The sequence below is a fragment of the Myxine glutinosa genome, chromosome 1, assembly GCF_964187855.1.
Source record: "Myxine glutinosa chromosome 1, kmMyxGlut1.1, whole genome shotgun sequence".
NCBI lineage: Eukaryota > Metazoa > Chordata > Myxini > Myxiniformes > Myxinidae > Myxine > Myxine glutinosa.
In genome coordinates this window covers 3,459,372-3,475,487 of record NC_136261.1, presented here as the reverse complement: position 1 = coordinate 3,475,487, position 16,116 = coordinate 3,459,372, and the positions used below count along the sequence as shown (strand labels likewise).

General features: G+C 45.0%; 1 protein-coding gene across 1 annotated transcript in view; it reads right to left on the bottom strand.

The window, feature by feature from the left end:
* RTTN (rotatin) overlaps window positions 1-16,116 on the bottom strand; it is a 362,213-nt gene that overhangs the window by 53,175 nt on the left and 292,922 nt on the right. The window contains exons 41-43 of the mRNA XM_078776353.1: window positions 15,155-15,378; window positions 4,936-5,044; window positions 4,672-4,760 (exon numbers count right to left, since the gene is read on the bottom strand). Of these exons, the coding sequence (XP_078632479.1) occupies window positions 4,672-4,760; window positions 4,936-5,044; window positions 15,155-15,378 (422 nt within the window). The remainder of the gene's footprint in view (window positions 1-4,671; window positions 4,761-4,935; window positions 5,045-15,154; window positions 15,379-16,116) is intronic.

Sequence of the window (16,116 nt, the reverse complement as noted above, 5' to 3'; positions counted from 1 at the left end):
ACTTGTGTACTGTGTTGATGTCCAGTGTGGAATTATATATATTGTTGTGGTTTTGAGAACCCACACTTGTAAATATCACATCATTAAAGGATAAAGGTAGCACCCCATAGATAGGCCACAAGCAACACGTATGTCACCATAGGACGTCAGTTATTTCTTAGTATGTGTTTAGATCAGGCTATTCCCAATAGTTGAATCTACGTTGTGTCAATCAAATAAGAGTAGGTCCCCATCCGTTCATTTTGGCAGCCTCCCCTCCAAGCGACGCCATTAAGTGCTAGCCATCGCCCTCGCCCTTTAGGGCCAGCAACGTTTGCAACCTCGCTGGGCTTATGCCCAAACCAGCCCAGAAACCCACGAGGTAAGGCCCAAAAAGGGGGCGGAGCACCAGGATGAAGGTGTGGCCACGTCAATCAGCCATCAGGGCGGGGCCGGTAAGCCATAACCAGCCAACCAGGGCTGGAGTGACATCGCCTGACAGACGTGGCTTTTGGGCTTCGAGAGCATTCGCTGGCTTGATTATAAAAGCGTGCACGCAAAGCCCTCGTGAGGACTGATGGGAAGAATTACGAAGCAGCGCTCATTAAAGAGGACTGTGCGGAGAGGACTCGCTGGCGCTGATTACAGAGGACTTATCGTGGTCATCAGGACTGCAAGGAATTGCGCTTGGCGAGAGGGCTGGCTGGGCGAGCGCGCGGCACGCATTACTAAGAACTGCAGCGTGCAGGACATTGGGGAGGGGGCGCTTGGGGCGGGTAAGACCGGTAGCGCCAGTACAGAAGCGCCGGTACACAAAGTACGTACACCAATAGCCCAAGCTTACCTTCCCCCCCATCATTATAATTGTCCGCTCGCGTTACGCTACGTGAAGAGCTGCCTGCCGGGTTTTTCGTCGGCTGGACCGGAGCCGGACTGGAGCCTGGACACCATCGCCGGACCTTCCACCCTACCATCTGAATCCCCGTGTGAGTGCCTGTGTGTGAGACGGGCCCGTTTGTCTGGGAAGTAGAATAAGACTGTCTAAGGCTGCCCTGTGTACTTTTCCTTCCTCTTTCTTTCTTGTACATTCTTTCGTTTCCTCTGCTTCTTTGTACATTTGTTAATAAATTGCCCTGTTCTTTCTGGTTTCTCCTTAATCCCATCGTCCTAGTCTTTTCTCCATTGGGTAAACGTGGCACGATCGCAACTGCTTGGAACCGTGTCTAGTCACTTGTTAACAGCTCGGATCGGATCGCTATCCGCTCGGCGTTTCTATCAATATCCGTGATTCGTGCGGGAGTTATTCCCTCGTTTCCGGCCGGCGTTAGTACTTAGGTAGTAGCGAATCCCGAGGCCTAAAAACCTTACCTAACGCCGCGCCGGGAAGGACGTGATAACTTCCAGGATCGCGTCGGCCAAGTAAAAGGACAAGGGGATTAACCCCCTCTTGATAAGGGGAGAGCCGACGTTTCTGAGATCCGTAACAAAAAAAAAAAAATATATATATATATATATATATATATATATATATATATATTGCCCTATATATCTAGGATAAAGGCAATTAGGGCAATTCAAAAGGTGCACTTGCCATGAGAATAGGATAAAGGATATATATAGGATAAAGGCAATATATATATATATATATATATATATATATATAGGGCAATTTATTGCCAAAACAGTTAAATTGCATTTCGATGTGAATCTTGTGTAAAAAGGGTTCTCAAAGCGTGCAAGGGAATGTGCATGGAACCAAGATCGAACAACTACTGGACATCTGTGAGTTAACCTTTGTCACCCCTCTGAAAGGTCCGGAGGCAAGAGTGTGGATACAGCATGGGGTTGGTATGCAACACTCAATTAGTGAGGCGGAACAGGTCAAAGGATTGACCATTATCAACTTCTGAGTCGCTCCATGATGACAAGCAGATCCTCTTGGCGCCAGGAAGGCTGCCTTTAAAAAAACCAAAAAAAAACCACCTTTAGAGGCCATTTTTCCCCGCAAGCGGGGGTTGGCCTTTTTCGGGGACCATGGTTGTTGTTGTTTTTCGGTCCCCTTTTTGAAGCAATGTTTTACGGCCGGATGCCCTTCCTGCCGCCAACCCTTTTTGTCGCCTTTTACGACAAGCAGGGAATTACCAGTGAACTGGTACTCAATGAGCCGACCTCGGAAGGATGACAGGCTGAGTCAACCCCCCTGGCGTTAATTCAGCGATCGACCGGGATTCGAACCCAGGATACTAGGATCCTAAGCTGGCACCCTAGCCGCTAGCCCAACACCAGGAAGGCTGCCTTTAAGTGACCCCGAAATTCTAACTGTTGAAGATCAGAGGAAATGGTTTTCTATTTAACAGGAACACTGCGAGGCTTGGGGCAGAGAACTCCTACAATGGATGATGCGTCGCTGTGTGCTTCTGTGTATAAATGTATAGTGTGATATGTTAGTTTTCTCTCCGCAATAATTGAATAAATCTCGGTTTGGAAAGAAGTCTGGAAGTCAGCTTCAACACCAGGAACTCGTGTGCCGTCTTGATGTCCAAGAACTCGTGTACCACCTTGATGTCCAGGAACGTGTACCGTCTTGATGTTCAAGAACTCGTGTACCACCTTGATGTCCAATAACTCGTGTACCGTCTTGATGATCAAGAACTCATGGACCGTGTTGATGCCCAGGAACTCGTGTACCGTTTTGATGTCAATAACTCGTGTACCGTCTTGATGTCCAAGAACTCTTGTACCGTCTTGATGTTCAAGAACTCGTTTACCACCTTGATGTCCAATAAATCGTGTACCGTCTTGATGTTCAAGAACTCATGTACCGTGTTGATGTCCAGGAACTCGAGCACCGTTTTGATGTGAATAACTCGTGTACTAGCTTCATGTCCTGCACACGACAAAGGGAGCTCACATTCAAGTGTATTGATGGTGTGCACAAAACGATGTGAGTTTCTGTTTCATGTAAAACAAAGGGTATCGTCGTCTCATTTATGGTTCTAAATATATTAACAACCTAAGTTGTCCAGGTCTTTTTGGAACAATCTCTGCAATCACCACCAAATAGAATGTACTGATAACACAATCACCACTAAATACAATGTACTGATAACACAATTACCACTAAATACAATGTACTGACAACACAATCACCACTAAATACAATGTACTGACAACACAATCACCACTAAATACAATGTACTGATAACACAATCACCACAAAATACAATGTACTGATAACACAATCACCAAGAAATACAATGTACTGATTAACGAGGTGCTCATAAGAAAAAAACCCGATGTGGTGGTGTACCAATATGGCGGCCCGCCATCTTGCTCAGACCACTGCATCTCACTGGGTTCTTAAGCCGCCATTTTGTTTCGGCCTACTCAAACGTGCTTTGCCTTGGAAACACGATCGATTGTCATTGCATAATTGAAGCATATCATCAAAATATTGATTCGGATATGAGGATTGGCTGCTGTCGACGAATTAATGTCCAAATCTGGAGTAAAATCTGACAAAATTGACCATATCTTGCGATTTTATAATGAAGTGTATAAATGCATTTATTTAAGCAAGGCTGGGATTCTCATTCTGGGGTTAGTTTATTTTTTATTTCACTTAATAATAATCGTTTTTAACTTAATTCATACTTCCATGGGAACTGCTCGGAGACGCGTTTTTTAAATGAAACATTTTTAGCAAAGTACTCTTTTTTAGTTGTTGGGATAGCTGTTACTGTTAGAGTCAATTCTGAAGTTGGAATTTTGAAGATTGGTTCGGATTAGGAGTTTGTGGAGCTTATCGCATTGTGGTTTTTAACCATGTGCGGAAATGAAATAAAGGTGTGTACACCGCCCGGTGAAGTCCGGAGAGTTGTATGGGGGTGGAGGGAGGAGTGGAAGGGGCTTGGAGGGAGACTTGTATGAAGGTGGAGTGGGGGTGTAGGACCAGTTGCAAATGCAAAACTAGAAAGCACCTGAAAGTGCAAAGACCGTCCGCGTCCGTTTGTATTTAGACTTCTTCTTCTTCTCTCAAATGCTCAACATAACAAAAATAGTTAGAAAAAAATACAAAATGATAATTGATGATTTTATGCAGCCTTGACCTTTGAGCTTTCGATCTAAAAAAACAATCTGCTTCTTGCTTTTGATTGGTGAACAAATTAATTGACCCAATATGTCAATTATTAAAATTTCAGGTCAATCACATGAAAATTGATAATTTTATGTGACGCTGACCTTTTCTTATTTTGATAAAATTATTAATTTGCCTTCTCCATATTCTCATAATCGAGCTTTGGTGAAAATTTGACGACAAACCTCAAATGGCAAAAAGATTACAGCCCTGAGACGGACCACACCCACACACAGGGACACGGACACGGACACGGACACACACACACACACACACACACACACACACACACACACACACACACACACACACACACACACACCATTCAAAGACTTATGGGAAGTTACAAGGGGCAGCAATTTAACATCTCGCCCCAAGCGTCATTTTTCCTCTGGGCCACTGCTCCAGTGCACTTGCGATCTGTTTTTAAAATTCCATCCAGATGAAAAACCCAGATTTCGTATATCATGTTATCGCCAGGAAGCGACTCATTGTTACCCGGCAACGCCGGGTACTTTTGCTAGTGAAAGGAATCGGTGTCGGAGCCAACACACCTTTTTCCCATTCGAGGCCTTGGGTGGTGCGAGGTTCAGCCGGTCGTGCAACTCATTCAAACGATCAATGGACTGCACAATTAAACCAGCTGCACAAACAACAAAATAGTGTCACACAATCCACACCAAATGTGGGGCTGCACACTATTCTCATGGCAAGTGCACCTTTTGAATAAAAAAGCGAGTCAAAGGAACATGACAAGGGTAGTTGTAACAAACTATTCAGAGAAACGTTGCCCAGGTTAGAAAATCCAAACTTCCCACCTTGAAGAGCTGCTTGCTTTGCAGAAGGACTAATAGAGAGCAGTAAACATAATGTGGTGGAGGTGTCGTTGTCCACCACGGCAAATTCACCACACTGGCGTTGATACCTCTGAAAAATCACAGAACACTTGACATTCCCCGATAAGCTCAAAATCAAACAGTAAGTCCATAGATTCAGCCCAGAAAGTGAAACAACGATTTTTTTAAAATGCAACTTTGGAGTGACCATACCAACTTGCCTTGAGGGCTTTAAGGGTCCATCACAGTGTGGGCTTATGGCAAGTGGTCGAGACCTGAGGAGTAGACATCACCCTCCAGAAAGACCAGATTGCTGAGCAAGATGTCGTTTTATCTACAGTGTCTTCAGAAAGTATTCACACCCCTTGACTTTTTTGACATTTTGTTATTGCAGCTGGAATTTAAAATTGATTAAATTGAATTTTTTTTGTGGCTGATCTACACATAATACCCCATCATGTCAAAGTGTTATTTTCTTTTTGCTAGGTTTTACAAATTAAAAAAAAAACGTAAAGCTGAAATATCTTGAATCAATGAATATTCAACCCCTTTGCTATGACACTCCACATTGAGCTCAGGTGCATCAAATTGCCTTTGATCATCCTTGAGATGTCTACAATTTGATTGGAGTTCACCTGTGGCCCATTCAATTGATTGGACATGATTTACAAAGAAACACACCTTTCTATACAAGGTCCCACAGTTGACAGTGAATGTCAGAGCAGAAACTCGACCATAAAGTTCAAGGAGTTGTCTGTAGAACTATGAGATAGAATTGTGCAGAGGCCTAGATCTGGGGAAGGGAATTAAACAATTTCTAGAGTGTTGAAAGTTCCCAAGAGCACAGTGAGCTCCATCATTAGGGAATGGGAAGAATATGGAACTGCCCAGAGTCTTCCTAAAGCTGGATGCCTGACCAAACTGAGCAAGAAGGACCTCAGTGAGGGAGGTGACCAAGAACCCAATGACCACTCTGATTGAACGACAGAGTTCCATCGCTGAGATGGGAGAACCTGCAGGAAGGACAACAGTAGCTGCAGCACTTCATACATCTAGACTTCATGGGAGAGTGGCCAGATGGAAGTCCGCAACCGCCATGAGCTAACACCAAGGGAGAGAGAGTTGCGTCCACCTTCCCCACAGCCCAGAACAGGGAGAGCGAAAATGCGACCAGGACAAGAGAGAGCAAACAAACTGGGACCACTCACGATGAAGGCCAGACCAAGAGAGGGAGAGAGAGAGGGAGAGAGAGAGGGAGAGAGAGGGAGAGAGAGAGGGAGAGAGAGAGGGAGAGAGAGAGGGAGAGAGAGGGAGAGAGAGAGGGAGAGAGAGAGGGGGAGAGAGAGAGAGGGAGAGAGAGAGAGAGGGAGAGAGAGAGAGAGAGAGAGAGAGAGAGAGGGAGAGAGAGAGAGGGAGAGAGAGAGAGAGAGAGAGAGGGAGAGAGAGAGAGGGAGAGAGAGAGAGAGGGAGAGAGAGAGAGAGAGAGGGAGAGAGAGAGGGAGAGAGAGAGGGAGAGAGAGAGGGAGAGAGAGGGAGAGAGTGAGAGTGAGAGTGAGAGTGAGAGTGAGAGTGAGAGTGAGAGTGAGAGAGAGAGAGGGAGCAAATAATAAGCGCGACTGTTCGTAATGAATGTTGGAACCAAAATAGAGCGAAAACTGTGACCGTGACAGGATGAAAGCCAGGACCAAGAGAGGAAAAATGGAGGGAAAAAAAAAACCTCTGCCTTTTTGTCCCTGTTGCTAGAATGTTCGATGATGATGGCGCATGCACTCCAATCACCGAGCGCCACCCGCTCACCTCATCCAATTGTCCCTGTTGCTAGAATGTTCGAAGATGATGGCGTATGCACTCCAATCACCGAGCACCACCCGCTCACCTCATCCAATCGTCCTTTGGGGGTTAACCTCATGGTCACTCTTCTTGCCCATCGAGATGATTCTCTGGGTGGTGTCGGTGGTAGTGTCCGGATCCGATCAACGATCGTTTATTTCAATTTGGTGCTGATCGCATGGTTAGTGGTGTGAGTGTTATAAGAACAAAGGGGAAACTTCAGAGGCAACTACACACAGGGACTCTACCCTTATACCCCAACTAATTAGCATAGCTGCACACCTCGCCATGGACACATAATGCTTATGTGGACATCCGGGCCTGACTTAGTTACAGGAAGGTTTCTTCTTCTTTGCGACATTTGGAGCACACTACCCTATACAATCCTACCTTGACTGATGTATTTCATGACCTACCCCCCTCCCACCCCCCCACCAACAAACGTAACAATATGTATGTGTGTGTATACACTACCGGTCAAAAGTTTTAGAAAACCTCAATTTTTCCAGTTTTTATTGAAATTTACACACTTTAATGTCCAGTGAATAACCTGAAATGGTACAAAGGTAAGCAGTAAACTGTTCGAGGTTTAAAAAAAAGTTTAGGTTAGCAAAAACGGCAAAATAATGTACATTGCAGTTATATTGTAAAAAAAAGGCCTTCTTCAGGGAACAAGTAATGGGTTAACAACTTGCAGCTGTTCTGCAGCAATATAAGTAAATTAAGCCTTGAAAGTTGATGTAAACAATCCCTACAGGTGTCCCAACCTCTGCTGATTACTTGATTACAAACCCACTGTCTGTATAAAAGCAGTATTGGAACAGACTGTTATTACACCCTCTGAAGCATTATTTGGACAATACTGCACTGCAGGAAGTAGTATATTGGAAACTGGAGGAAACTCTGACAGGAAGAGGTCTGGCAGACCCAAAGCCACAACAGATCCACAACAACAGAAGACAAGTTTCTGAGAGTCTTCAGCTTGCGTGATAGGTGGCTCACAGGACAACAGCTTCAAGCACAGCTTAACATTGGTCGAAGTAAGCAAGTCTCAGTTTCAACTGTGAAGAGAAGACTTCGAGCTGCAGGTTTGACAGGTCAAGTGGCAGTAAGAAAACCATTGTTAAGATGGCAAAACAAGAAAGGCTTGCCTGGGCCATGAAGCACCGACAGTGGACGACTGAAGACTGGAAGAAGGTCTTATGGACCGATGAATCAAAGTTTGAAATCTTTGGTTCATCACGCAGGGTTTTTGTACACCGTTGAGCAGGCGAAAGGATGGTTCCTCAGTGTGTGACACCAACCGTCAAACATGGAGGAGGAAGCGTGATGGTCTGGGGCTCTTTTGCTGGATCCAGAGTCGGTGACTTGCACAGAGTGACTGGCATACTGAACCAAAAGGGCTACCACAGCATTTTGCAGCACCATGCAATACCCTCTGGTATACGCCTGGTTGGTCAGGGGTTTATCCTACAGCAAAGATAATGACCTTTAACACACCTCCAGGCTATGTCAAAACTACCTTCGAGGAAAAGAACAAGACGGTCGGCTTCAAATCATGGAATGGCCAGCACAGTCTCCAGACATAAACCCCATCGAGCTGGTTTGGAATGAACTGGACAGAAGAGTGAAAGCATAGCAACCTACAAGTGCAACACATTTGTGAGAACTTCCGCAACAGTGTTGGGAAGAACTTCCCGAACAATATTTGATTTCCATTGCAGAAAGAATGCCACGAGTGTGTTCGGCGGTTATATCTGCAAAAGGTGGCTACTTTGCTGAGTCAAAAATTTAAATTAAATTTTGTTAAACAAAATGATTCCATGATTTCTTTTTTCATCTCCAATTGTTTATTTGTTCTATGCTTAATTTCAGCGTAAACTGCGTAAATTTCAATAAAAACTGGAAAAATTGAAGTGTTCAAAAACTTTTGACCGGTGGTGTATGTATGTATATATATATACGAGGTGTGTTCAAAAAGTATCCGACCTTTGTTCATAAAAAATACTCGTATCCAGATACAACAAACTTATACTAATCTCCTTCAAAGTAGTCCCCTTGGGCTGCCACACACTTCTCCCAACGGTTCTGCCACTGTCGGAAGCAGCGCTGGAACGCCTCTTTTGGGATGGCGCGCAGCTGGTCCGTCGCATTCCGCATGATGTCTTCTCTGGACTGAAATCTGGTCCCTTTCAGGGGCATTTTCAGCTTGGAGAAAAGCCAGAAGTCACACGGAGCCATGTCGGGAGAGTAGGGAGCCTGACGAAGCACAGGTGTGTTGTGTTTGGCCAAGAAACTCTGTATCAAATGTGAAGAATGGGCGGGTGCGTTATCATGATGGAGCTGCCAATTGCCCGCTGCCCACAGGTCCGGCCGTTTGCGTCGCACAGCATCACGAAGGCGACGCAGAACCTCTTGGTAATACTCCTTGGTGATGGTTGTGCCGTGTGGTGCGTACTCGTGATGAACCAAGCCACTGGAGTCGAAGAAGACGGTCAGCATGACTTTGACATTGCTGCGGACCTGCCTTGCTTTTTTTGGCCTCGGGGATGTTGGATGCTTCCATTGTGATGACGGCAACTTGGTTTCTGGGTCGTACCCATAAACCCAGGACTCATCGCCAGTGATCACTGTGTTGAGGAAGCTGGGATCGCTGTTCACAGTCTCCAGCATGTCCTGTGGGATCTCCCAACGGAGTTGCTTCTGCTCAATCGTTAGCAGCTTTGGTACGAACTTCGCTGAGATTCTCCTGAAGCCCAAATCCTCCTTCATAATGGAATGAACGGATCCAATGCTGACGCCCACCTCGTCTGCAAGTTCTCTGATCGTGATTCGACGATCCTGCATCACCAGGGTCCTCAATTGGTCAATGACGATCTCATTTCGGGATGTTGAGGGCCTACCCGAACGTGCTTCACTCTCCACTGATGTGCGGCCATCTTTGAAGCGGTTGTACCACTCCTTTATCTGTGTGGTGCTCATTGCTTCGTCCCCGAAGGCCTGTTGAATCTTGCGGATCGTTTCCACTTGGGAATCGCCAAGCTTAACACAAAATTTGATGCAGTAGCGTTGTTCAAGTTTTTCCGTCATTTTGTCAAAAACGAAAATCCGACGGCGCTCACTTACACTTCCTCACTCATCGGCGGTCTGCCGTCGAATGACAGCTTCTGCAGGTGGGTAAAATTCATGCGTGCGCATTAGGATCGCCTACATACGTGCACCAATCAACGCCTCCCTAGCTTCATTTGTTTACGCACGACAAATTAAGGTCGCATACTTTTTGAACACACCTCGTATATACATACAGACTTGGCATTTAATATGGAATATTTTTTTTCTTCTTGACTTGGGTTTACTTTCTTAACTCAGTATATCAATCTGGTGAGTTTCTTTTACACTTTGGTGATTTATTTGTTAAAAGAACCATGTCACTGATTGTCTGTCGCAGCAAGAAGTCAACAACAGGATTATATCACAGGTGGCGTGGCAAGATGTACAGACAGGTGCAATTGACGATTGGCTTCACAGTCGGGTATACAAGGGTTGTTGCGTTCTGTATTAGTGGAAAACAACTGCTGCACTTCTCCAAAAGTTACTGCCGCTTCCTCTGGAGATGGTCCGTCAACTCGACAATGCTGTTTGTCATGGAGTGGTGGCTTTACGAAATTACGGCATGAAAGAGCATGCTATTGCTCGGCAGTATGGCATCACTCAAGGTCAGGTGTCAAAGATCCTGAAACGAAATGTTCAGAGGGGTGTCCCTACTCCAATACTGAGTCCAGGACGTCCCCGCAGAACCACAAGGAGGGATGATCGCCAGCTGCACCGGTTAGTCCGCAATGGCCGTACCAAGTCAGCTAATCGGCTTAGGGCTGAGTGGCAGCAACTGACAAATGTGCCTGTATCCAGAAGGCTAGTCAACCAACGACTGGTTCAAGCAGGCTATCGTGCCAGGCGTCCCCTGAGAAAGCCATGCCTGACCAGACAACACCGCCAGCGCCGATTGCAGTGGGCCAGAGAGCACCGTCAATGGCAGCCAGGACACTGGAATCACGTGATCTTCAGTGACGAGTCTAGATTTCTGGTCTATCATCAAGATAGCCGCATCCGAGTGCGCAGACAAGTGCATGAAGCCTACAACAAAGATTGTATAGTGCCAAGAGTCCAAGCTGGAGGTGGTGGGGTGACCATTTGGGCTGCTTTTCATGCACGGGGCAAAACTGACCTGGTTGTTCTGAATGGAAACCTGAACCAGTTCAAGTACAGGGCCATTCTGGATGAAACATTGCTTCCATTTGCTCGTGCAGCCTTTCGAGGAAACTTCGTCTTCCAAGATGACAATGCATGGCCTCATCGTGCTCGCATGATCCAACACTTTCTTGCTGACCGTGGTGTAGAGCATATGGAGTGGCCTGCCATGTCCCCGGATATGAATCCATGAGAGAACTTGTGGGCAGAATTAACGCGTCAAATCGACAACTTGGACCAGCAGCCCACCTCTGTGCATGAATTGCAGCAGACTATTGTCATTGCATGGCAAGCGATTCCTGTCCAAACCTTGGCAATTCTCGTGAACAGCATGCCTCAACATGTACGTGCTCTCCTGAATGCTCGTGGGGGTTACACGAAGTACTGAACTGTAATTTTACTGTCCGTAATCCCAGTCGTAATTTAACTTTTGTTTTTGTTAAAAAAATTTTTGGCTAATGTGCAAAATAAAGAGATACTTCTGGAAAACGTACAGAAGTTTAACACAGTACTCTCCATGAATTGAATTCGATATCAGTTTACATCAATCACTTTCAAGGATCAATTTATTTCCTTTGAAATGTCAAATGTGGTTTTTGTTTCTTTTAAAGGTCACATTAACAAAATCTAGAATAATTTCAACATAATTCCAATGAACTTTTGGTTCTAAGACATCTTGAAAAGTAAGTTCAACCCCACAAAAAAAATATTCCATATTAAATGCCAAGTCTGTATGGATATATATATATATATATATATATATATATATATATATATATATATATATATATATATATATATATATATATATATACTGAAACGCAAAAGAAACTTACCACCTTTGAAACCTTTAAATATCAACAATAACACTGCGTGTAGTAAATGTGTGAACTTATTTGTGGACAATAGTGTCCTCACTGTCAGACAAAACGGTCACGGATGGTCACTTGAACCTTCAATGGTCACTTCATAGCACAGCTGTTGAACAGCCGTTTTGACTGTCAGTGATTAGCCAAGGGGTACGGGATGATTTTAATGAGCTGCACGTGATGTCTTGATATTGGCTTTAAAAAGGCCAGTGCAAAATGGGCATTTCAATCAACATGCCACGATTGTCAAGGGATCAACGGCAGCGTGCCCTGGGCATGCTGCAAGGCGGACTGAGCTACCATGAGGTGGCACGTCGCCTTGGCTGTTCACACCAGACGATATCGGCCCTGGTGGACAGAGACACCCTCCACAACTCTGCAGATGACAGACCTCGATCAGGGAGGCCAAGAGTCACCACTGCAAGGCAGGACAGGCAGATGGTCCGAAGTCACCTGCGGGATCGATTCCGTCCAGCATCCCGCACTGCGGCAGAAACTCCGGGGCGTGCAAACCCATGGATCCCCAATGATACTGCACGAAGACGACTGCATGACTATGGTCTGACTGCCAGAAGACCATACAGAGGCCCCATGATGACGGCTGCCCATCGCCGCAACCGACAGAGATGGTGCCAGCAGCATCAGCGGTGGACCTTGGTGCAGTGGAACGAGGTCGCTTTCAGCGATGAGTCAAGGTTCTGTGTGGACAGTCCTGATGGGCGTGAGCGTGTCTGGAGAAGAACTGGCGAGCGATATGCCGATTGTTGCGTGCGTCAAGCCAACAGGTGGGGTGGCCAAAGTGTGATGGTGTGGGCCGCCATATCAGGCCGGTACAGGACGCCACTGGTGGTTCTGGATGGGAATCTTAACGCCCAGCGGTATGTGGATAACATCCTGCGACCTCATCTGCTGCCATTCCTGCTAGACCACCCAGAACTGAGAACCTTTCAGCATGACAACGCTCGTCCCCATGCTGCTCGCTTTACCACTGCATTTCTCCAAGGCGAGAACATCAACACCATGCAGTGGCCTGCGCTCTCCCCTGACCTGAATCCCATAGAGCACCTGTGGGATGAGCTTGGGAGATGCGTAGTTGGCAGGGCCAGGACACGGGCAGAGCTGCTTCAGACATGAAGGACTGAGTGCGACAGAATCCAGCAGCAATCCATCCAAAGACTGGTAGGCAGTATACGCCGACGATGCACTGCCTGTATCCAAAACAATGGTGGCCACACACGCTATTGAAAGGGGACTGACATTGCACCCTGTGCTGTTCTGTACTGTAGAACAAACTGATGAGATGGTGTATCTTGGTCAAAAACTTGACATGTCATCAATAAAATGCCAATGTTTCAATTAGCAATTGTTGGTTTGTTTTATTTTGAACTGTTACAATTTTATTACATTTCAAACAAGTGGTAAGTTTCTTTTGCGTTTTCGGTCTTTTTGAAGTTGGTCAAAATGGTCAAAATGGTCAAATTTCTCGGTCAAAATGCCCATTTTGCACTGGCCTTTTAAAAGCCAATATCAAGACATCACATGCAGCTCATTAAAATCATCCCGTACGCCTTGGCTAATCACTGACAGTCAAAACGGCTGTTCAACAGCTGTGCTATGAAGTGACCATTGAAGGTTCAAGTGACCATCCGTGACCGTTTTGTCTGACAGTAAGGTCACTATTGTCCACAAATAAGTTCACACATTTACTACACGCAGTGTTATTGTTGATATTTAAAGGTTTCAAAGGTGGTAAGTTTCTTTTGCGTTTCAGTATATATATATATATATATATATATATATATATATATATATATATATATATATATATATATATATATATATATATATATATATATATATATATATATATATACATATATATACATATATATATATATATATATCTATATATATACATATATATATATATATATATATATATATCTATATATATATATATGTATATAAAAAATAAAAATAACCACCTTTAGAGGCCATTTTCCCCCGCAAAGCAGGGGTTGGCCTTTTTCGGGAACCATGGTTGTTGTTGTTTTTTTGGTCCCCTTTTTGAAGCAATGTTTTACGGCCGGATGCCCTTCCTGCCGACAACCCTTTTTGTCGCCTTTTACGACAAACAGGGAATTACCAGTGAACTGGTTCTCAATTTGCCGACCTCGGAAGGATGACAGGCTGAGTCAACCCCCTTGGTGTAAATTCAGCGATCGACCGGGATTCGAACCCAGGATCCTAGGATCCTAAGCTGGCACCCTAGCCGCTAGCCCAACACCAGGGTTATATGTATATGTATATCCGGTGTGTACCCCGATTTAGAATAGGTACACCGTATCCCTGCGTGTAGTAAGAGGCGACGAAAGGGTTGGCGTCAGGAAGGGCATCCGGCCATAAAAACATTGCCTCAAACAGGGAACCATGATCGTCATGGGGCCCGCAAGGCTTACCCCCACTCTCATGGGGAAAATGGCCTTAAAACGATCATTCATTCATTCATAGATGTATATGTATATGTGTATATATATGTCTGTATATATGTATATATGTACTTGTGTATGTATATATGTATGTATATATGTGTATATATACCGACATTCCTCTATTTACACCCATTTATTTTACGCATTTTCAGTTCAACTCCATGGAAGAATTGTGGAACACTTTTCGATTTATGCCTGCGATATTCAGTTTAACACCTTTTAAAGGTATTTAACACCTTTAATATTCACATTTAAATTAATGGGAAAACCCACATTCATTTTACGCCTTTTTTGTTTCACACATTGCTTTCCAGGAACACATCCTAGACGTAAACAGAGGAATACCTATATGTATGTACTGTATGTATATGTATAAATATATATGTGCAGCCTTTTATAAGAAAATCACCAGCCCGCTTCCTCATGGAAGGATTCAATCAGCGGATGTATTCCTGGCCTCCTGGCTACCATGAGCATGGAGTGGATTCTCTCCAAGAGAGGAGCGAGTCGGCCATCCTATGCGGGAGTATTTCCAACTGGCACCTCTTAACTCAAATTAGCGACCATGAACCCATGTCAACAAAATACCGATTTCAGGTGTCAACACCGTCCTATTGGTCAACATCTGAAAATTTGGATGAAATAATTTGTCGAGATTTGTTTGAGCTGAGCTAGGTAATTGCTGTTTCCCCACATGCATCATCTTTTCCTCAAATTATCATCCTCCCCCACCTCTCTTCTCACGCTCAATTTCTAAATCACCTTCATCAGTAATTTGCATAGACTGAACCCAGGCAGTTCCGGTATGGTTGTTCCCCTCTCCAACAAAGAGAGAAATGAAAAAGATCTCAACTCTGAACTCTCTGCAATCGACCTCCCCTTGAGGACCAGCTTTCCCTCAGCAACGAGCATGGCAGCAAGGCAGTGAAGGGCAGCTGTCATTGCTTCAACTTGTGAAGTGTCTTTCAAACACAGCTCCATACATCCTGGAGTAAAAGAGAAACAAATATCATACATATAGAAACATAATATGATACATATTGTTGTGGATATGAGAATTGTGTTTTTTTATTGTTGTGTAAATTGTTGTAAAAATATCGCCCTCCTTCCTCCAGTTGTGTATAAAGGTCAAAGTGCGTCCCGTAATTAGGTCATAAACAATCAGGTTAGCCAATCTTAGATTTCCTCCTTGTTGGTAGTTTATTTCCTTATTCTATGTAGGTTAAGGCTGTGTCTTCCATTAATTGACCCTCCATTGCACCGAATTCAAATAGATAGCTCCCGTTTCATTTTCATTTAATAAAGCCTCAATTGCCAACTGCATTCGCCGCAGCTATTGGGCGGTTTTCACCGCGACTCCATTAGCCACGAGGAGGGCTTGGAGAAGAAGGGGGAGGGGCCGCCGAATCCAGGGCGTTGGCCACCCCCTCGTCATCAAGGGCAGAGCCAGAGAGCCCGTGCCGACCAATCAGGGCCGAGGCGAGCTCACCGATGGGTGTGTTCTAGAGGCCGGCGGCTGGATCGCCCGCGGCGTTATAAGAAGCGCGGGGAAGCCTTTGACACAAGTGCAAAGAGAGAGTTGAGTCAGAGATATGGCAGAAGTGCGAAGTGCCAAGTAGAACAAGTGCGAAGAACAAGTGCGCAGGAACAAGTGCGAAGTGGGAAGTGCCAAGTGAGAAGCGCCAAGAGAGAGTTGCACCGGAGGAGCTTCGCCGTGCAGTTTG